Genomic DNA, 14,004 nt, shown 5'->3' with positions numbered 1-14,004 from the left:
CTTCAATATGTTATGCTTTGTAGCATTTTGGGTTCAAGATAAGCACATTTTAAAATAACATTCACTATTATTACTATTATTAAAGGAAAAGTAATGCAGGTTTAATGAAAAGTTGTTCCTGACGTGTTATTAAAATGTTGAAAATTGCTGTAAATTAATTGCATAAAATGAATGTATTACCCCCCATTAATTGTTTCACAGTTCTAAATTACACCTTAATAGTGCACTAAACATTAAAAAGAAAAACTGCTGTCAAAGCTTGGTTTATTTATCCTGGATCAATATCCCTTAGCTTAGCATCCATTTAATTGTGACAGGGCTATGGCTCATGTGTTGGTTGTGGGGGACATCTGGTGGTTAATAATTGTGATTACAGTCAAGTATAGGAAAGCACAGTTGTTCAAGGAAAGACTAATGTCATACATAGAGTTGGATTTTTTCACCACTTTACAAATTAACTATTTTTTTTTAATATTTCTGATTTCAGCCATGTGGTAGTAATATATCTGTTTGTTGTTTAACCAGAATGCCAACAGTAGGCCTAAGGTTTGGAGGATTATCTTATTTATTTTTGAACTAATGATATAAAATGTAAGAGGGCAGTGAAGGAAAATTTCAAGTCTATTAGCAAAATATATTGGGAAAAACAGAGAGCAAAGTCAATATTTTAAGTGCATAATGTAATGATTACAGAGAGTGTTGTACTACAGTGGTTTGTGAAGCTAAAATAAACAAACAATGTTAGGACCACTTTTGTGTGGGGGGGAAAAAATTGCAAAGCTCACCTGGGAAATTATAGGGTAGTTCAACTTTATAATCATATTTATTATTAATGTAATATACTCTTAGAATACATGTTGATGTATTACTCCATTACTGTTCCATTAAGAGACATCAGCATGAATTTAGGTAGCGTAAAGAAGCTCTGAACAAAATGGATCATGAGCCAATACAATGCATACTTTAGTGAAATCAACAGGTTTATGGTCCAGAGGGCTAATAAATTGCAAAGAAATACGGCTATGATGAAGACATATTTTCCTGAATTAGGACCTACTATTCATAAAACAATTTACTGTGATGGACTGGCTCCCTATTGTAGGTTGTATTGCTGGTTGCACTCAGTACTATGAAGAAGGGCTCTTATATTTTGCGACTCTGCATTGAAATAAGCAGGCTGGGAAAACAAATAAATAGATAATTTAGGTTAACTTGCTCCAGTAGAAAAGTGGAGCTGATTAATCGGAGCTAGACAAAATTTTTGCTTGTTGAAAAGAAAAATGATTAAATAATAAAATTATGATTTGGAGGTTATAATGAATAATATATTGAAAAACGTAATAGACTTACAAACGTACAAAGGTTTATAGCAGCAAGTATGGAATGGTCTTATAAAAGAGTCTACTAAGATTACGGTTTGACACTTAGTTTAATCAGTAGAATAATTTATTTCATATACTGTATTACCTTTCTAAAGTTATTAATGTGTACCTTAAGTACAGAAATATGGTGTAGTTTTTTACTTGCAGATTAAATTACTTGCTCAGGTTGATGCAATAGGTAGGCATTCAGACTGTAGCCAGGTGGTTTACAGTTCAACACCTTAACTAATGTGCTCTGTTTTGACGTTCGTGTTATAAGGACATAGCAGTTTTTTGAAATTCCAGAGAAAATCTACAAAGCTTACTCCAGTACTGAAGGTGTTAACATGATTATAATTAAAGTCTTACTCCAAGTCTTTTTGGAACAAATTGGTTGAAGACTGAAAGGAGGAAGGTATACTTTTAAGTATTTAGAACATTATTTTGTTAGGTGTTGTTTAAAGGATGATGAGGTAAAAATAGAAACTAAATTAAAGTAGTGAACCTAGTAGAATAATGATTACCATATTAATTTAATATAATTTAGGATTTACAGTAAAGATAGAGTTTTGCATAATGGCCAGAAACATAACAGTAAAAAAATTCATATAATGTGAAAAAAAACCATGGCCATAAAAATAACACCTTGGTAGATTTTCAATCAACATGTACGCATGTATCCAGTAAAGATCATTATTGCATTATATACAACTAGCAGGAGTACCCGGCGTTGCCCGGGAATGTATAACCGGTGAATTTCCCAAATGAAAGAAACAGAACATAGAAATAGAACAAACAGTTTTCCGATTCACATTTTATTGTAAGTTCTTCCACTCTGGATTGTGTCTTCTGTGGCATTTCTGACAACTTTGAAACAGACCTTCTTGTGGTATCTGAAGTGGACCTTCCAATTCTACATCTTTTTTTTGGTGGCATGGGTATATTAGCGAAAAGCAGGACAATTATAATGTGTTACATGGTATCACATACGGAATAAGGACCACAGTAAGATGAATTTATGTTATTTACAATATGTCGGAAAGCGTTTGTAAGGAGCGTCTGTGCTGAACCGTGCTGCCATCTAACGGATGTTGCCGATGGTAACTACAGAGAGAAGTGACATACAACCGGTGCTGCGTTTGGGGAAAATGTTGGGGGAAGGATGCTGTTTTTAAGGCGAGTCTGTGTTCAAACGTGCTTGCATATAACAGACGTTGGCGAATGAAATACAGCACTATCAGTGCGTGTGGGAGAGTGACCCTTGGAAATGTGGGTGTGTGAGCCGGTCAAGCGCACTGGGTCGTTCACGTTTTACATCCATACGGCAGTTCCCCTTCACATGATCAAAGCAGTCGGCCTTCTGATACTTGGACATTTGCAACATCTCTTGGAAATTTAAAGAAACATGGGTAAAGTTCGACGCACAGAGACCAAACCTACCGTTAGATGGCGCTGCAGTGAATATCTGTTGCAACGATAAGTACGGGGACGTGTGCCGAACGTTGTGTTAGTGAAAAGGTGCCCAGCGCTTCACCACGAACATTTTTCCCAACCAAACATACCCCATGACCACCTCCTGGTCACAAAGGAGCCCCATCCCCAGTTTGGTGGCGATCAGATGCCCGTTGCAGATTTGTATGGCGGACAAACAAACATACTTATACATACACACACCGACTCTGCTTTATATATTAAATATAAGAAGGTAATGCAGTCTTAATTTTGACTAAATGTTTTGTCCTTGATTTGAAAACAAATGCATACTCCACTTACAATTCGATCATAACAGCATTAAAAATGGTAACCATAAAAGAAAAAATTGGTTGTAAAGAATGCCTAAAACTAACAAAATATATCTAGTTTGGTAGTAAGTGCAACTGTGGAATAATGAAACAGATCCTTGTATCTAATGAATGTTTTAGACATTTTAATGTAAAATTGAAAGTACAATAATACAATTTTACATTTAACAAGTTTGTATTCTTAGTTTTATTTGTTTACTTTTTTTGTGATATAAACTCTGATTGTGGCCCAGATAAGATTAGGTTTGTGAAAGTAATGTTTCTATACCTGAAGAAGCTACAGGTACTCTTTTTCAGTTCAAGGTAGTGATTACACTGCAGTGCATAATGTAACAAGTTCACTGATTGACCCTGTTATAATACTGTTTTTTAAAACTGGAATTTGGCAGTATGTTTTTAACCTATTGTATTGAATGTATAATTGAATATTGTTATGCTGCTATTTACATCATTTCCAATGTATTTAGTAAGGTGAGATGAGTCTCTAGTTGAAAACAAAAAGCACTTGTGTGTCTTTTAAAGCTGTAAATCCAATTTTCACTATTTTGTGTTTTGTTTGCATTTATAGAAAAGCTTGTAGCTAATGTATAGCCTATTATATGTTATTGTTCAATGTTAATGACTTTTTAAAAATCAACAGAGACAGCATTACAGTAATAATGATAATACATTTTATTTACATAGCGCCTGTCCCAAGCTAAAACATTAGTACCTGTACATTGTTAAACACAGAGTCCAATATAGTATATTGAAACATTTACAATAAATTATAAATTATTGTTAGAATTCCATATGAAAAGTTGGTTATCCAGCTTCCTGTTAAATGTTAACTTTTGCTCAAGTAGTGTGATTCAAATAAGCTGTGTTTTTATTTCCATTATTTGCATAATGCTAGAGTTTTCATTTACTTTGTGTTTCCAAAGATCTGAGATTGGTTAACTGGTTATTCTAATATGGTCCAGTATTAGTATAGGTGTGTGTGCATGGTTTCAAGTAACTAGTTTCCACCTTGTTCTCAGCTGTTTCCAACATTACACCTAAAGTTACCAGGATAGGCTCCTAGATTAAGTGAGTTTGTGATTGTTATTTTATGTTCGACCTTTAGGTTTAGCTGTTTTATGTTGCTGCCAAACCTTTAAAATATTGCATCTTTGTAACTTACACACTTTGCGAGTATTTTAATGAGTCAAGAATTTTTTGTTTGTTGGAGTTTGGTCACTCAAGAGAACAGAGCTGAATAGAAATTAATAAACTGTTAGTATAAATTTGATGTTTATATACTTGTTTGTTTCCTATTTATTGATTATAACTTAAATATTTTGATAGATAGCAGCAATGCAAGCTGAAATATCTATGAAGCAAAAAGAATGTGAAAATGATCTTGCTAGAGCTGAACCAGCCCTTGTATCGGCTACTGCTGCTCTAAATACGCTTAACAAGGTAAGGTTAGTTAATGTGTCTATATTTTTCATTAATTTGATTAATAGCAAGATGCTAGACTTTTGGTCACACAATTGTTGTTATAATGGCAACTTATATGTATCATTTGTGCTACAGTATTTTATCCTATTACAGATGCATGAAATACCCCATATTAAAATATTTTGTTAAGTTGGTAGAGCCACAGAAATGTTTAAGCTTTCATAAAATGTACTTAATGTAAAACATGAAATGTATTTAAAGGATAAAATAATTGAGTGCTATGGTGGCACAGCAGCAAATGCTACTGTCATTGAGCTCCAAGGCTTAAATTTCTGACTCAGTCACTTTGTGCAGAATTCTTTTGGTCCAGCAATTGCTGTTCTGTCAAGAGGTAGTTCCGGACATGAACATGGTGTTGCCAAAACAGACCTTGGGTTGATACAAACCTGTGGATGATAAAGCCACTTTAGGAAAAGGATGTTTTGATAGAAGATAATCCAATGCAAGCTCAACCAAATTCACATAAGAATGGATTATTGACTCAGAAACATGGATGTGTAAATCCATATTTTACGTAGGTCACTTCACAGAGAAGAACTTCATAAAGTGCTTTACCGGACAAACAACATCACAATTCAAACTAACTAGGTACAGTAGATCACGAGATCATTTGGTGCATGATAAATGACAAGGAAACAAATGTTGAAAATTGTACCTCACATAATTAAAAGCCATCAAAGATTAAAATGTATAAGAGAAAATATTACATTTTTAAAAAGTATGATCTGAATGTGATTGCTGCTAAAGCTTTATGTGCAGATCTTGGAAAAATGTTTCACAGAGCAGGAGAGTAAGAAGGGTGTGTTTGGCATAGTTACAGTATTTTAAAGTAAAAACTAAAGGTTTGGAACATATGGCCAAAATGTAGTTAAAAAACTTTATTGCAATAAGCTGTGAACATCATATGTAGTCATTAAAGTTCTTTAATGTATATGGCAAGTTGCTGAGGATATTCTACAACTCCATAGTGGATAGTGTGCTGTTCTGCACTGTGGCCTCCTAGAGGATGGCAATTAGCAACATACACCAAAGAGAATGGTGATTCTGTGCATGTCTAGGGTATAAAGAGTAGAACTAAATTGAAGCTAAGAAAAACCAAGGTTAAAAAACAGGTTTTTAGGAGTGTCTTGAAATATTCCACCGTATTAGCCTGGTGTTTATCTGCTGGTAAAGTATTCCAGGTTTTGGTGCATAGTAGCAAAAGGCTGCCTCACCACTTCTTTTTAGTTTGGCTTTTGGAATTATAAGCAGATATTATTAGAAGATCTAAGCTTACTAATTGGAATGTAGGGAAAAAGGCACTTCAAGATATACAAAGGAGTAAGATTACTTAAACCTTATACACTACTAGTAATTTGAAAGTAAATTCTAAAGGACATAGATAACCAATGTAACAATGCTAAAACTTGTGAGATGCACTCAGATTTTCTTTTTCTGGTTAAGACTAACTGCAACTGATTACAGTAATCTAGTCATCTAAAAACAAAACCGTAAATTAATTTCTCAGCATCTTGCAATGTTATAAAAGGTCTAACTTTTGCAGTGCTCCTTAAATGGACACATGTAATTCTATAGTAGTAATATGGTTAATATATAATTTAAACTTAAATAGCAATATATAGACTTCCAGCATGGACTTTGCAATTGAATTTTACCTTCACAACTTTCATCTAGCATTGCTCATGCACTAGGGATAGGGCAGCAATCTGTAATGCACTGTGTGTTCCGACACTTTTTTCTAATGGCCAGCATTAAGTGTTTCAGCAATTTGTTCTACAGTAGTTCTGTGTGGTCGAACCTGATGGACTAGACTTTGCTCCCCCACGTGTGTCAATGAGCCTTGGGCACCCATAAGTCTGTCAGTGGTTCAGTGGTTGTCCTTCCTTGAACCACTTTTGGTAGGTACCAACCATTGTTTATCAGGAACATCCCACAAGATGTGTTGTTTTGGAGATGCTTTGACTCAGTTGTCTAGCCATCACAATTTGGCCTTATTCAAAGTCGCTCAGATCTTTACGCTTGCCCATTTTTTCTGCTTCCAACACATTATCTTCAAGAACTGGCTGTTCACTTGCTGCCTCTTATATCCCATCCTTTGATAAGTGCCATGTTAAAAAGATAATCATTATTAGAAATTTACCTGTCAGAGGTTCTAATATTGTTGCTGATCAGTGTATATATCTGGGGTAGATTTGTTTTTTAGGAGCTTGTAGACATAGAAAGTTTGGCTTTCCTTCTTTAATCCTTTGTATCAAATACTTGCAACTTCATACGGTAGAACTTTTAAAGCATGTTTAAAAGAAATGCTTTAAATTGGAGTTCCATACCTTTAAAGATGAATTTGACATAAAATACTTCCCAAAACCTTTTGATGTGAAACTGATACATTTTTACAAAACAAGTATGAAACTAAATAAAACATAATACTGTTTATTTTTCTGTGTTATAGTATTTATATTATAATTCTGGTTATCAAAATATTCACCATTCCATTTAAAAACATTTGAGCTAAGGCAGAAAGTTGGAATTTCTCTTCAGAAATGAATTGTTGTACATTTGTAATATTTAGCACATCTAAGACAGATTTGCTCCATTTTCGGAATATGCAGGTATATAATTGACAGGTTTTGCATGTGATATAATTAAAGAAACCGTTGGAAAGGGAAAGGAAAAAATATTACAGAAAATGGGTTCATTACAGCATGGCACCCAAAATATTAAAAGAAAACCTAGAAAAGTATAATTCCCCCTCTAAATGACATTTACTGTGAATTAGGCTTTGTAATAAATTAATTTGGCTTGTTTGCAAACTGTGAAAGCATCTTTCTAATACAGGACATTAAAAGATCTTTTGAAGTACTTTTTCAGTGACATAAGATATTCAACAGAAGTAATAACTATATTGTACGGTAGCATTTACTATAGCTAAAGAACTATTTAAAATACACATCTTTGACAAACTACTGAACTACTGCAAAAATGAATAAACAATTGCATTTCATATGCTAAAAATGATTTTGCTTCTGCTTCATCAAGGTGAACCTAACAGAGCTAAAGAGCTTCCCAAATCCACCAGTTGCAGTAACCAATGTAACAGCAGCCGTAATGGTCTTGCTGGCTTCCCGAGGCAAAATTCCAAAAGACAGAAGCTGGAAGGCTTCAAAGGTTTTTATGGGAAAGGTATGTCTTCATCATTTCTAACATTGCAAGGGTTAATTTTGATATGCATTTTATAGCATATGTCTCCAAATAGAATAAACAACTAGCAACAACAATATTGTTCAGTATCTTTAAGTATGCCATAGCCTTCTTAAACATCACAGCAATGAAGTCTGGCACCAGATCAAAATAAACCTTATGAATTGTTGATTATGTACAACAGTGTGAAGTGCATAAATTTGCTGTTACAAGAAGTTAGAATGTAAGGAGGAAAGAACAAAATATTTGTATAGTTTGGACATATATTTGACATTTTAATGATTGAAAATATAAAGTTATTCATTTAACCTAGGCCACAAACAAAATAATGTAAAACACAAGTTTTAGTAAGAAGTAGGTATACAGGCACTGCAAAAGGTACAGTATATACTTTAAGTTTTTTTGTTTGTTTTTAGTTTACCTGTATCACATAACCACAAATATGAATGTTCATGAAATGTCAATGAATTACCATAAGAAAGTCATGTGAATTTAGAAACTGAGGTTCAAAATTAAATTTATTATTTTAATTTATCAATTTGTTTCTAAAAATCAGAAGATGTTTTTATGGTGTATACACAGCATGAAAGGCAGAAACTATGATGTCTTTTTAAATAACTTTGAAATTGTTCATGGCTTGAATTTCTTTCCATCAAGCAATAGAATAATACCATATAAGTCCTTTATTTAGAAGACATACTTACCACTAGATTTTAAATCATGTTTTATTGATTTTCTAATGACATGTCTGCATATATTCCAATAATAAATGATTGTCTTATGTATTTTAGCCATGGCTATTAAGATCGTTTTTTGTTAACTTCATGCAAATTTTGTTTTCATGGCATATAATATTGATCATCAGTAATTTTGGGGCATGGTTTATACAAATTGTGATTGCTAAAATGATTATAAAATCTGATTGATTTGATTAAAACCCCTTTTTATAGTGACATGAGTGAGTTTAATTTGAGCAATTGTTAAATAATAGTAATATAAAATACAAGCAAATGAAATAAATAATAGGAAGGAAAAACCATCAATCTATAATTATATCTTATACACTGCTCACTCATCATTTAGTTCTAAAGAAATGGAAGAATTCTAATTCATCTCAATTTCTAACTCCTTAAGTGAATAGGAAAAGTATGTCTTTATCCAAAATTGCAAAAAATTCAGTGTGAGCTGTCCAGAGCTTTTATTACAAAATAGGAAGTTTATTAATGCAGTTCTACAATAAAAATATTAGGATATTAAGATTTGCATTTTAAGCCATGCCTCTAAAACTGTATTAGTAATTTCACAATGTAAAATAATATTATAAAAATTCAAATTTAAAAGGTAAAAGTAAAAAGGTAATTCATAATGGAACTAAAGTGGACTTAGTTTTTTGCTTTCAGCATGAAATTAATTTTCTTTCTTCATGTAACTTTGCTGCAGATGCTGCCGTAGCAACTCTTTTCCATCTCTGCAACATTCATATATTCCTTACACAATAAGCAGCTCTCCATATTCTTAGATGAAATTCAATCATATTAGCTATATTTAATCTACTACTTTTATCTTATTTCCAAAACAAAAATCAAATCAATTTAAATATGCAAATTTTTACTAGATCAACATTAAGGACCAAGAATTTACATATTTATGACTTGTATATTGTTAACGATAACCAGAAACTTAATATTGATTTTATCATTTAGTGTCAATAAAAGAGAAGAAGTAGGGTAAAGTTCCACGTCTCATGCAGGCAGGAGCAGAATTATGTAACCAAATGCAGTAGATTGAAAGAAATTTAGCTTTTTATGGGTAAAAAATGTATATATAATCTTAACCAAAAAATTAAGATTTATTAAATGTAACATGATATATTTAGTCCTTCAGTTATGCTTTGTTTATGTTTACAGCTGAACTGTTGTAATTTTGCAACAGCTCACCACCACTTGTCATTTGACCCTAATCTTCCTCTTTCAGTTGTGCCTCATTTTTACCCAACCACTAATTAAATGCTGTATTGTAAGAATGGTTGGTCAGAAAACTTATCTGCCAATTTGTAGAGTCTCATGTAACATTTCAGTATTTATATATACATATTTTGTGTGTGTGTGTGCATACTGTATATTGCTATGTTTTACGTTCTAAGTTGCACAAAAGAAATTAATGAACATTTCTGTTTAAGAGAACAGTTTATTCTTGATGAAGCCGAAACAGATTTAGAGCCTTTCAGCAACAAATAAAACACAAAATAAAGCTTAACTAATTTTCAATAAAACTTGACTCCATTACTCAGACTTAATAAAATTCAAAAGCATCTTCCTCAGAGCTGCCCTGCTAGAGAGGATCAGAGGTGCCATATTTGAGACTGAGAATAAAGACGGAAACCTCATAGCTGAGGATAAAGCCAAGGCATTAGCAAGAGAGACACTTTTTTTTAATAACTTTTACTGTGAGATATGAGAGTTGAGTGTTAAGGTAATTGTGACCTTCACTACGAGCATTATTAACATTTTGAAATTTTCTTTCTACTTTTGTGCATATCATATTGAATCCTCAATTTAATACTTCTGACACCTGAAAACAGATTTTATTAATATTTATATACTATATAAACATTGCAGTGGCAAATGCATTTTTAAGTTATTTTTTGAGCGATTGAAAAATACATCCTATAGCCTAATTAATGTTTATTAAATTCCTGGTATAACAGTTGCAATGTAGTGACTCATTTAGTTCCTCTTTTATATATAGTGATGAACACCTTTGAAAATCCCTTTATTGAAGTCATGGTGAAGTTTTATGTTTTATTTAACATTTTGCTTTCACAAGTTGTAGGACAAAGTGTGAATTGCCCATGCTGCTATTCTTTTGTGGTACACCAGGCCTGTTACAATAGCAAATTTAACACAGGTACAGACATCCAGCTGCACAAAATCCCCACTTGTATTTCAAACTAAATGACTGAACTCCAGCTTGTACCAGGATCTGCCTGGATTTCATCTGATAAAAAAGGTGTAAATCAGAGGTGACCTGACATCTCCCAAGAGGCTACTCTGTAGACCTCACGAGCCAGAAGGCTCGAAAGAATCGAGCAAGGACAAAGACCTATATAATTCAAGGGATTACAACTGAAATGGACAAAAAAAACCCACCTATTAGAATATACTGATTTTTTAACTGGGAGTGACTTTAATCCAATCAGGAGAAGTATCAGTCTTCCTTTAAAACCTCATGCACTCTGTCGCTCAAGGTAAAAGAAGAATCTCTTTCTCCGAGATATTCGCTGTACACTCCCTGAACTCCCTGGGATTCAACAGCTCTACACAACATCATCATCATTGAAGACCTGGTATTGAAAATCTGTTTATTATGTGCCAAGATAAAGTAGAACTTTAAATACCAGTAAACAGCCAGCCTATATGTTATGTATCTGTCTATCTAGTCTGTCTGCGTCCAGTTTTATATGTCAATATATGTATGCAGTTATCCGATTTCTATACTATTTATTATGTTTATCAATAAATTGTATTGTTCTGTTTCTTACAATGAATGTGCCTCAGTTACCTTGATGCAAATCTAAAGGCTGGAGAACCCCTCCTAAAACAGAGAAATGCGAAGTAAATAAATTAGGAGCCTTGCCAAATTATTGGATTAATCCTACATTATTATGGAATCACACTTGGTGGCCACCTTATTGAATATTAATCATCAAAATTCCTACAAAGTGCACTTTTCTACTGATGAAGTAAATGCAGTCTGAGCTGATAAGTGTTTTCAATGTAACACTGAAACTACAATCCATTATAAAACAGCATATAATTAATATGAAAGAAGCCTTAAGATGCAGACATTGATAATATATAGAGAAAATAAAACTTAAACTAGTCTTCAAAAGCAACAAAATTAACAATTACTACCTCAGTATCTTTAATGTGGGTCAGTATACAAATAGTTGTCATTTACATTTGATGTGATTAGATTAGCAGGTTTTTTGCTTGTAATGGGAACAAAGCCATTGGCCTTATTTTGGTTTCTCGTGTCAGTTGAAAAAATCATTACAAAAAATACATGTGAAAGACATAAAAGGAGACTTTTTAGTTATGAACTGAACATTTACGCTAATTTACAAAAAGATCTATGGAGAAAATTAAAGTAGGAACCAACAAAATAAATGAGTATTTGCTGACCACTAGTGCATTTTCCAAAGCATTTTTCACGTACAATTTGCTGGGTTTACCAGTGACCATGTTTGCTGAATTTTCCCTGAAAATTTGTCATGCAGCCAGCTTAGGCAACCTTTTTTTGTTCCACTGTCCCATGATGCTGTGTGAGGCAAGCATGACATCACTGAGCCAAGATTGTTTAGGATAACCCCCAACTACATTCCTTGCCAGTTCTCAACTGAAAAACATAGGGCAAAGGCTCACAAGCAAGAAACAGCTGGTGTTCAAGTCTTCCTCTTGCACATCCTCCCCTACCCGTCCTGTTAGGGTACCGAACCAGTCCTCCACCACCCGGAGGATAAGCGGTCCCACCTTACAGCCATTTCCAAATTTAGTGTCTAAATGGGTACCTGGCAAAGTTATTGGTTCTGCAGCTCATGCTTAAAAAAAAAAAAAAAAAAAATTACTTATATACCTGCCTATAGAACCACATTCAGCATGAATGACCCCACTGTCCACTGTTTTTGACATCACCCACTCAAGCTATCCTCGCTTGTCACTGTTAGTCATGCTGTATAGCTTTCATGGTGTAAAGGTTATCTATGCTTGTGGTATCGATATACAGTACAGGCCAAAAGTTTGGACACACCTCCTCATTCAATGTGTTTTTTTTTATTTCCATGACCATTTACATTGGTAGAGTCTCAGTGAAGGCATCAAAACTATGAATGAACACATGTGGAGTTATGTACTTAACAAAAAAAGTTGAAATAACTGAAAACATGTTTTATATTCTAGTTTCTTCAAAATAGCCACCCTTTGCTCTGATTACTGCTTTGCACACTCTTGGCATTCTCTCGATGAGCTTCAACAGGTAGTCACCTGAAATGGTTTTCACTTCACAGGTGTGCCTTATCAGGGTTATTTAGTGGAATTTCTTGCTTTATCAATGGGGTTGGGACCAGCAGTTGTGTTGTGCAGAAGTCAGGTTAGTTGGACAATCATTTTTTTTTCAAAAGGACAATGACCCCAAACACACCTCCAGGCTGTGTAAGGGTTATTTGACCAAGAAGGAGAGTGATGGAGTGCTGCGGCAGATGACCTGTCCTCCACAGTCACCGGACCTGAACCCAATCGAGATGGTTTAGGGTGAGCTGGACCGCAGAGTGAAGGCAAAGGGGCCAACAAGTGCTAAAAACCTCTGGGAACTCCTTCAAGACTGTTGGAAAACCATTTCAGGTGACTACCTGTTGAAGCTCATCGAGAGAATGCCAAGAGTGTGCAAAGCAGTAATCAGAGCAAAGGGTGGCTATTTTGAAGAAACTAGAATATAAAACATGTTTTCAGTTATTTCACCTTTTTTTGTTAAGTACATAACTCCACATGTGTTCATTCATAGTTTTGATGCCTTCAGTGAGACTCTACCAATGTAAATGGTCATGGAAATAAAGAAAACACATTGAATGAGAAGGTGTGTCCAAACTTTTGGCCTGTACTGTACATATAATGCTTATCTTGCTTAATACAGTAAAGCATTGTTATGGATTAACTTAACATCGTCTACAAAAGTGTATCCTATTTCACAACACCTGCAGTCAAGTCGTGCCTATTCATGGCCATGCTGAGTCCTAGAAGATGTTCGAACTTAACTGTAGATGAATTAAAAATCATAAGAAGATTTCCATAGGGGAACCAGTTGAACCTTTGTGCTAACCTTTTACCAATATAAACTGTTCTGTCTAGCCATTGTAGCAGCCAAATTATTTCTTTCCCCTCCATGAAAACCTCCAGAGTTTTTTTTTTTTTTTTCTTTTGACAACTGGCAATCGTCATTTTTAATCTAATTAATTTAGAACCATCTACTTCTTGAATTAGAGGGACATCCTTGGACTCTATTGAGAGCTGGTCCCCCTTAGTTTTAACAATGAAAATTCTATTATTTGGGGTATATTGACATCACAAGTATAGCACAGTGGTATGCTGCATGATTTTCCTCCCTAA

General features: G+C 33.9%; 1 protein-coding gene across 2 annotated transcripts in view; it reads left to right on the top strand.

Annotated features, from left to right (window-relative positions):
• The window catches only part of LOC120515473 (dynein heavy chain 11, axonemal), a 331,373-nt gene that overhangs the window by 217,678 nt on the left and 99,691 nt on the right, over window positions 1-14,004 (top strand). For both annotated transcript variants that reach the window (XM_039736528.1, XM_039736527.1), the window contains 2 exons: window positions 4,490-4,603; window positions 7,682-7,825. In XM_039736528.1, coding sequence (XP_039592462.1) covers window positions 4,490-4,603; window positions 7,682-7,825 — 258 coding nt within the window. The remainder of the gene's footprint in view (window positions 1-4,489; window positions 4,604-7,681; window positions 7,826-14,004) is intronic.

Source organism: Polypterus senegalus, chromosome 15, assembly GCF_016835505.1.
Source record: "Polypterus senegalus isolate Bchr_013 chromosome 15, ASM1683550v1, whole genome shotgun sequence".
Taxonomy (NCBI): domain Eukaryota; kingdom Metazoa; phylum Chordata; class Cladistia; order Polypteriformes; family Polypteridae; genus Polypterus; species Polypterus senegalus.
This window is presented reverse-complemented; position numbering and strand designations above follow the sequence as displayed.